Below are 9,475 nucleotides of genomic sequence, written 5' to 3'. Positions count from 1 at the left end.
TCATAGAAGCTTGTGACTGTGAAATAGCAAAGCTTGTGACTGTGAAACTGCTGTCCTGGAAGAAACCTTTCCATTTTTGGTGTTTCTCACGCAATGCCCATTCGACTGAGGCAGCTCCGGAGACCTTAAGGGGCACCAAGGATAAACATGAGAATTGTCAGTATCTTCTCTTTCGATGACTACACCTCTTAGTCTTAGAAGAAATGAGAAGTCATCCCACAAAGAGCTTTTCTCTTCTTTAAAATCTCCAGACCTTGAAGAAACTGATACGGTTGAATGAGTAGAATCGATATCACTTGAATGGTCTTCGGGCAGCTTCATGTGGCGACATTGAAGAGCAACAGCCACACCAGCTGGTTTAATGCTGCTATGCAATGCCGCACAGATTTCACTTGCGAGTCTTTTAGGTTCCTGAAGCCTCCTCGCGAATACATCTGCGGTGCACGAGAGCTTACTTAGGCCAACGACGCGCCCTCCAGAAGGAATGTAACCGACATGGCACTTGATGCTGAAGGGAAGCAAGCAAGACTCACAGTATGAGAACAAGTTGATGTTGCGAACAACCACCAGTCCACCGGCTCCTCCTCCATGACCGATTCCCAAATTCAGTCCAGATTCAGGAAACAAAGCATCCTGCACAATGTCCTTCACATTTTGTTTGTAACCTAAGACATTGATAGAATTATTCCAAACATCAATAAAAAGAACCAACCCTTTATAAAGACATTGATGGAATTAGTAGGAACAATTTGTAACACAAGAAACCGAGACAATTGCAAGATAAGAATGCTGATAAAACTTAATGGTAGAAATTTTGAAAACATATTCATGTTTCATAAGCAAGTCAAATGGAAAGGAAACTTCAAATGGCCAATCAATAACTTTACGCTGAGTATGAATGAAAGATTTTAAATTCAGATAGTAAATCCAAAAAAAAAAGGAGTCTGAAGATTTGCTTAGCTTACAGAGAGAAGAAGAACATTCTGACTATAGACAACAATCAAGGTAATGCATTAGTCAACGAGTTTAAGATTGGAAAGTAAAATAATTTACAACAGCATAGACAATTCCACCCTGATCGGTCCAGGCCTAGTGTTCTCCGTATCTCAATATATAAATAACAATAAAAGAGAAAAAAAAATTAATACGGAGAATATTAGGCCTGGACCGATCAGGGTGGAGTCTGATCGGTCCTCAAGGTCTCTGATCGGTCTGGGGACCGATCAGGCCCTAGGCTGATCGGTCCCCAGACCGATTCCAGGCCTAGTGTTCTCCGTATTGATTTTTTTATTGTTTTTTTTCTCCACGTAAGAAGTGCTGACTCATTCGCTGAGCGTTTCGTGCTTTATATTCGCTGAGCATATCATTTCTCTAATAATTATATAGTAACTAGTAAATAACTGCTATAATAATTTTAAGATGTTTTTGAGCATGTTTAAATGATTTTAATTAACTTTAAATTGATTTGGTAAAAAATATAAATTTATATAAAAGTGTTGCATTATATATATATATATATATATATATATATATATATATATATATATATATATATATTTTTTTTTTTTTTTAATACGTTGAACAAATTTATTTTAATACAAGTAGCAGCTGTTATAAGATATACCGGCACGATGTTACAACAATGTTAAAATAAGAGAATATTCAAGATAAATAATACTAGCTAGGTTGTTTGATTTTTTAGGGTTTTTTCTTTTAATATTTTGTTGCCCTATTTAAATAAAGAGGTCCAAAAGATAAGGACGGTTGGAAACAAGATCAAGGTTGAGTCAAATTTAATTTTATGTTGTTAACATTTATTTGATAAAATAATTAAGTCGAATTTAGGAGGAACAAAATAGTTGAAATGGTTGTTCAATTTTGATTTAATTTATTTTTTATGAATTTGTTTGAACTTAGTTTAGATGTTTTAAATTTATTTAATGATTTTAAATTTTTATAGTTTTAAACTAGTGGGTTAGAATTTGATTTTGAGAGCTTATTTATTTCTTTATCATATTAATAAATATTTTATTGATAAATATAATTTATAAATTCTATTTGTATTGTAGTAACAATGAATAAAATTTATAAATTACATATATATAAAAAAGACAGTTTATAATTTTTTTTAATATATGTTCAAGTTTATTCATGGATTATTTAACCATATTTATTTGATTGATATGATGTATATAAAATAAATAAATTTTTATTAAATGCTCTTTGAAGTTTATTCATGGATTATTTAACCATGTTTATTTGATTGATCTGATGTATATAAAATAAATAAATTTTATTAAATGCTCTTTGAGTCATTATTTATTTATTTATTTATTATTATTATTATTTTAGAATTATATTCTAGAGTAGATAGGTAAAATGAAAAAGGCAAAAACACAGGAATAGACAAGTTGAAGATCTAAGCCATATTAACAACGTGTTTAATGATCGCCTACCTCATAAAATCACTCATTACCCTTCTATTTACCATAATGACTATCGTAATAACGTGTTTGAAATTAATCATATTTACCAATTGGCACTCCCATCTCGAATCCCACAGTCGCCCGACAAACCCAATCAAACCCTCCCCCACGTAGGCGCGCGTGCGGACGGAAAAACATTTTAAAGCCAAAAAGCAAAAGGCGGCCGCAGAAAAAGAAAAGCGTACGACTGAGGCGGTAATAAGAATTCAAAAATCGGTCCGGAGGAGAAAAAAGCGACCGAATTAAAGGCAAAACGTAGCTCCACTTTATTTCCCTCTTGGGTTCTCACCCGTTGTACGGTCTGACCCACGCGAACCGACTTCGCTCGGTTCAAATCGGTTTAATTAATTAATCATCAGAATTTAAGAATTACAATATTATAAAAATAGTTTTATATTTATATTTTATATGATAAATTAATTAGACTCGCGTTTCGAAAACACTGCTGAGTCGGCTCCTCTTTGCCACTCCGCCACTTCGTTTCAAACCCCCAACTACCCGAAACTACTGGAATCATGATTAAACCGAAAAGTGATCGCCACGATCGTAACCGACACGGAGACTTCTCTCTCTGTCTTGCGCTTTTTTCCCTTCCATTTAAGGAACTTCGATCCGACTTCTTCTTCGTCTCGTCTCCTCTTCTCGTATCGTATCGGGTCGTTTGTAACAGCCGAAGAGAGAAGATGCAATGGCGAAGGAACCAGAAGCCAAATAAGGAAGCGGAGAAGCGTACCTCCGATGCTTCGCCGTCCAGCTTCTCGCTCGCCCGCTTGCTTCCGTTCTCCTGGTTCGGTAAGCTCAACGCCTCCGCGTCCAAGTTCAGGCGGGGGAGTGATACCGCTGAGGCGTTCGCCGCCGTCGCTCCTCCGCCTTCACCTTGCCCGCCGACGGGTCCGATGCCTCGCTCCGCGTCCGCTCGCCTGCTTGCCTTCTCCGACCGCTTCCCGCCTCCCCCTGCCATCGAGGCGCCCCCCCGGCGTGCCTCTCTCGGGGGAGAGGGAAAAAACCGAGCGGGGGATCGCTCCGATCGCCACCGATCGGTGGGCGATATCGAGCTCACCCTTGGTCACATCATCCCCTTCTCGCGTCGTGAAGCGCCGGCGCGGCGGGTGGAATCGGAATCAGGGAGCGAGGCTTCCGGCTGCGACCTCGGGATAGGGCGGCGTAGGCCCCTCCGGCTCCGCAGGCGACGGCGGGTCCCGCCGGGTGATTCGTCGGGCCTGAGGGATGCGCAGCCGCGGCGGTCGATCAGCGGGAAGATTCGGCAGCGACCCAAGGTGAAGGTGCGTTCGCCTCGGCCGGCGGCGGCGAGGGCGGAGGTCGAGGGGACAAGAATGGCGGCGTCGTCGGCGGCGGCGGAAAGAAGGAAGAGAAATGCGGGGTTGGAGCGGTTCGCCGTGGTAAAATGCTCCTGCGATCCGCAGCGTGACTTCAAGGAATCGATGGTGGAAATGATCTGGCAGAAGGGAATCGGGCGGCCGGAGGAGCTGGAGAGCTTGCTCGCCTGCTACCTCTCCCTCAACTCCGACGAGCATCACGACGTCATCGTCAAGGTGTTCCGCCAGGTCTGGTTCGAGCTCAACCCGGAGCGACTCCTCGCCGAACCAGACCGGCAACGCTGTTGACTACTTCATTGCAATTTTAACTCTCCTCGATAATTAAAATAGTAAGAAAATATATTTTTATCTTCTAATTTACCATATAAAAAAAAGTTCCTATCAAATTCATCAAAAGATGAACAAATTTACATCACAAAAAATTTAAAATTTGAATCTCAAATGCAGGTTAATATTTCGAATTTACCTAATAGATGAACCAATCTACTTTCTAGATTAATCGAAAGACAGAAGCCATTTGTATGCTAAGTATTGAACATTCACATCTAATACAGGGAAACATTCTGAGAGTTATGATACATACAGAACTAGGATTAGGTTTTCTCTGCTGAAGTGAGATTCTTCTTCATATCGGGTGAAAAGTTATCGACACTTTTCCTGTCGATAACATTTCCTTGATTGTCTTCTGAATCTCTTCTAGTTGACTGAGCTTCCTTCGTATTGAAAGAGCCCGGAATTTCAGTGAGAAACTGCTCCCAGAATACATCATTTGCCCCGGCAGGCACTGCTGAGGTTGTGGTTGTGCCAACATCTCTTGATGAATCAACCTCAGTAGAATTGGGCTCCAAATTCACATCAATCTCCGAGAATTTGCTACCCGAATCCACTTCCTTTTCGATCGCAGGAACAGAAGGAGTCTCTACGAAGCTCGTAGATTCTTGTATCTCCGGCGATGAAGCGAGCAGTCTCGGCACCGATGAGGCTATTGTCTCGGAGATGATCATGTTATCGTAAGGTATGTCGTCCCCGGATGCTTGACTAACACCTCTAAAGAAATTCTCAAGTGAATTCAGAGACGATTCCATCTTCTCGAACGACTCCATGTCGAATGCTTGGACCGGCTGTTCTTCGCCGTAGATGTCGTCGTCATTCGAGTAGTCGATTCGCGGCAATTTCCTCTTCTTCTTGGTGTGAAATTCCTCCAAGTGTTGCACAAAGTTAGAAAGGAAGCCAGCGGGGTTTTGAATGGCCCTGGTCAAGAAGGACACCAGCCCCTTCTGCCTGTGCCCAAGAACCTGCAACCTTTCCTCCAAAGCCTGCATTTGCCATTCCAACTCGCACTGCTTCTGCGTGTGCCTCTGGATCTCACTCCAAAGCCTCCTCTTGTCCAGCTTGAGTCTCTCGATCTCTTCCTCGAGCTCTTGCTTATCGATCGAGGAATTCAAATGGGTGGCGGCGAGGGAATGGCTATGGATCGGCTTGCGTCGGTGTATGTTCTTCAGGAGGTGCCTCTGTCCTCGCACAAAGTCCTCGTTTGCAAACTCCCATTGATCGGGGTCTACCTTCCTGAAACCCTAGAACAGGGCATAAAACGACACCTCAATTATCTTCGAACAACAAGAAGAACATTAGGAAAAACACAGATATGGATTTTCGACTGATTGACGTAATTCAACAAACACAAAACCGGCGAGATTACCGGATCAATGAATGGACAGAGAAGATGAACACCTCAATTCTCTTCGAACAAAAAGAAGAACATTAGGAAAAACACAGATATGGATGTTCGACCGACTGAGGCAATTCAACAAACACAAAGCCGGCAGGATTACCCAATCGATGAATGAACAGAGAAGATTATCTCGAGGTGGTTTTGATGGGATGATTTTTTTTCTCCCCACTTACGTAAGTGTTGAGCTGCCTGACGAAGCTGGAGAAGTTGTTGTGCTTGAAGTAGCGGGGGAGGAGGATCCGGGAGAAGTCCGGCGCGTTCCAGACGACGAAGCTCGCGTTGCTAGCGCTCCACGAGACGACGGAGTTCGTCGCCGGGTCGTCCACCATGTCGTATGTCTTGTCGAGAAACGGCGGCGGCTGCGAGCTCGAACCGCCGCGGGAGCCGCCGCCACTGCCTTCCGTCTCCATCGGCCGACCGGCGGCTAACCACCAAGCTTTTCTGGTGAAAAAGGAAAAAAAGATGATCGTTCTCTTTTCCTCAAGATCTTCGCCTCGTCCTTCCTTCCTTCCTCGTTCGTGTTTCCATAAGCGAGAGAGATCGAATTCTTCCGAGTCCGTTCTCAAATTCTGGTACCATTCGCGAGTCGAAGTCGTTGGAATTTTCTAGAAGGCGAAGGGAGCAAGAAAGCGCAGAAAGTCCTTTCACACGACTCCGGAAAAAAATTCCTTTTAATTTTTTTTTTCAAAAAGAAACTAAATCTACACAAATTTATTTTTTCCGTAAAATATAATACTTTTACTTTAAATCAAGTTTAATGAAGAAAATGAATAGAAAAATTCAAGCTTTTCCTTATTTATTTATTTATTTATTTATTTTTAAAATATTCAAATTTGTCAAAACCAGGATAAAAGTTGCGGAGAGTAGTCTTTGTCTCTATCTTGATCATTTCCCATTTTATTATTAATTAAACACGTGGCAGGCAGAGAAAATTAAGCCATTTGTTAAAATAAGGAACAAAGAAAATTTTTAATTGTGTGGATTTCACGTTTTTGCTTAAAATAAATAAATCATAGAATATTGTGAGCGAAAAGATAAGGATGAAGATTCGATTCGAGATAAGATAATGTATATATTCAGAAAAAAAGAGAGATGAAATTATTTACCAATTTTAATATTTTTATTGGTAGTTGCCTAGTGATAAGAATCCACCGCACAATATTAAATAATGTAACTCTCAACATTAATTAAATATTATGGTCTGCAGAATAATATTATTATCTTCAACTAATTTATCATTTTTATATTCGAGGAAATTATTCTACCATGCTTCCTGACATATAATTAATTAATAAATTTAAATTCGTGTATGTTGATATTTACATAGCTAATCTGCCATAGATTTAGTTAATTATTTAATCTAATTAATAAAACGTTTATTTAGTTTATTTTAAACTATAAGGATGTCTCTTATAACAAAAGGGAACTTCTTGCGTTATTATAATAATTTTAGTCAAAATTAATATATAATAAAATTGTTCTAAATTAATTAAATTGTTGTATTTAAAAGTATTACTTTTTATATCAAAGTATTTTTATTTAGTTTGACTATCTTTTTTAAATTTAATGAAAAATATTATAATATTGTATCGTAATTAAATTAATTTAGTAGTTTGATCAAAATAATTTATGATAATTTTAATTAAATTTATTGAATGTTGTATAATAGTAAAAAAAAACAAGAGCTTCTTATGTAAAATGACATAATTATGATTTAAATATACTGTTTAATATTATTATATGATGTCACACGCATTAAATTCTAAACCGATCAATTAATTATATGAACAAAATTCTTCAGAGTTTTGATATTTATTTGATAATATGTTTAATAAAATTTTAACGGTTAGCTATAGAAAAATCAAGTTTTTAAAAAATTAATCTCTAAAATAATTTTAATTTTAAAAATTCATTTTTATTTTGATAAAAAACTAATAAAAAATTATGTAACAGTACAAAATTCCAGCTAACAAATTACATATTTGTTTATTACAGAACAATTTAAACCTAAAAAATTGAACATAAAGATTACTAAAAATAATTTTGCTAATAATGTAAATAAATCAAACAAATTAATTTCTAGTAATTAAATAAAAAATCTAACAAGTCAAAATAGATTTTGGAATTCATTATAAATTTTTATAATTTGGCTCTTGTAATTTCTAATATACTAATTTAATTCAAAATTTATTGCATAAGTATTCAAAAATAAGTTTGGAATTTTAAGAATTTTTTCTAACTTTAATTTTTGAATTTTCAATAATTCTTTTAATTTAGAATTTTTATTTTTAATTTTATCAAATTCTTGTAATGGCCACGTGCATTTGCTAAATTAACTCTTAACTTAATATTATCTTTTTTTTTATTTTAAATAATTTATTCTTTGTTTACATAATGATCTAGATAATATTTTACTGCTTCATACAATTTATCAAAAGATAAGAATGATACCTCTCTCATTGCGTTAGACTCATAGGTAGATGCTACCCTTTTCTCTATGCTTTCCTCCGAGGTGTCTTCGTCTTATTTTTTCTGACTTGTCATTAATGCTAGTTCAACATATTCTTCCATCTTAGACTCTTTTGAGAATAATTCGGTCCGAGTCGCCTTGAGATTCTTATTCTCAGATCTTCTTGTCCTTTTGACCTTTTCTATTCCCTTGTTTTTCAATTTTGGATAATTGTCCATGATATGTCTTTTTTCATTACAATTATAGCATCTTATATTTTTCACTCCTTTTTCTTTAAAGAAACTTCGAAACTTGTCGCTTATCAAAATTGTTAGTTCTAAAAACTTTATTAAACATTTCTTACTATATATGCTTCTTCGCCTTCGTCAAGTGAGGATTCATAATCTAACTCACTCCTCTTGGCTTATAATAAAAAATGTGGAACCGTCACATCAGCGATCCCCCTAGAGCCAGTCCCACGGATATTGAGGGAGGTAAATGCAGGTACACAGGTGGAAAGTGCATGGCGGAGACGTTAACCCCAGGCAATGACACCCCGGGGATCGACTCTTGACTTATAATGCTAGGTTCTAATTTGCCTCATTTTCTTTCCTTAGTTCTATACATCGAGATTCATGTAATTCTAAATTCAAAAATAAATTTTCTAAACTACTTATCTCGAGTTCTTAGAGATGTAGTAAGAGTCTACAATTGATGTTCATTCTTGGGTTCTCAAAAATACATTTAATGCATATAGGAGGGAATCCTGATTTGACATCATTTCTCTAAGGTTAAAGAGCCCAGTGATAAACTCAATGAATTTTGCGTGCATTTGAGCAACTAACTCACCATTTTCCAGTTGAAGATTTTTGAGTTTGTTTTGGAGCACATCTCGTATAGCCAATTGAATTTTTGATGTACCTTCGCGAAGTTCTAAAAATTTTTCCCAAAATTCTTTTGCAGACTTGTAGACACTGATTCAATTAATTTCCTACACTAATAGGACATTTAATAAATGAAATTCAATTTTACCGTTGGTCATGAATTCATCTCTTCGCTTCTTTGTTTATAGATGCTCTTCTTTTTCTTCTCCATCCTAGTCCCGGGGTGTTTCAAAATCATTTTTAACATAGAAAAATATTGAAATCAATTTTAGAAAATACCTCCATTTTTATTTTCTAAATGATGAACTCCCCCTTGAATTTCGTTGGGTAGATATTTGATCCAGCCATTCTCTTTATTGTTTTAGTTGACGGTTAGTCCTTCTAAGATAATTGAGCTCTGATACCACTTGTTAGAACGAGTGGACTGGTTAAATAGGATAAATAGCTTGCAAGTTAAATTAGACATTCTCTTGATAGCTTACTTTAGCAAGGACGCACTATTAATTAAATAAAAATAAATAATATAAAAGTAAAGTATGAGGTAGGGATTTTACTTGTTATAACTAGGATAGTTGTTAATCCACGGT

General features: G+C 37.0%; 3 protein-coding genes across 3 annotated transcripts; 1 reads left to right on the top strand and 2 right to left on the bottom strand.

Moving 5' to 3' along the window:
- LOC122044276 (GTP cyclohydrolase 1-like) lies at positions 1-2,549 on the bottom strand. Its single transcript, XM_042604791.1, has 2 exons — positions 2,534-2,549; positions 1-713 (listed from the first exon to the last, which is right to left on the bottom strand). The coding sequence occupies exons 1-2, from the start codon at positions 2,547-2,549 to the stop codon at positions 1-3; spliced, it is 729 nt and encodes a 242-aa protein (XP_042460725.1).
- Positions 2,550-3,169: 620 nt separating this feature from the next.
- LOC122044275 (transcription repressor OFP1-like) lies at positions 3,170-4,111 on the top strand. Its single transcript, XM_042604790.1, has one exon. It carries the CDS (start codon positions 3,170-3,172, stop codon positions 4,109-4,111), a length of 942 nt encoding a protein of 313 aa, XP_042460724.1.
- A 207-nt stretch (positions 4,112-4,318) lies between these two features.
- LOC122043286 (heat stress transcription factor A-4b-like) lies at positions 4,319-6,182 on the bottom strand. The gene is made up of 2 exons (XM_042603835.1): positions 5,729-6,182; positions 4,319-5,397 (listed from the first exon to the last, which is right to left on the bottom strand). Exons 1-2 carry the CDS (start codon positions 5,963-5,965, stop codon positions 4,417-4,419), a joined length of 1,218 nt encoding a protein of 405 aa, XP_042459769.1. The 5' UTR covers positions 5,966-6,182; the 3' UTR covers positions 4,319-4,416.
- Between the last annotated feature and the right edge of the window lie 3,293 nt (positions 6,183-9,475).

This window comes from Zingiber officinale, chromosome 2A, assembly GCF_018446385.1.
Source record: "Zingiber officinale cultivar Zhangliang chromosome 2A, Zo_v1.1, whole genome shotgun sequence".
In the NCBI taxonomy this organism is placed as follows: Eukaryota; Viridiplantae; Streptophyta; class Magnoliopsida; order Zingiberales; family Zingiberaceae; genus Zingiber; species Zingiber officinale.
Note: the sequence above shows the minus strand (reverse complement) of the source record. Positions and strands in the feature narration are given on the sequence as shown.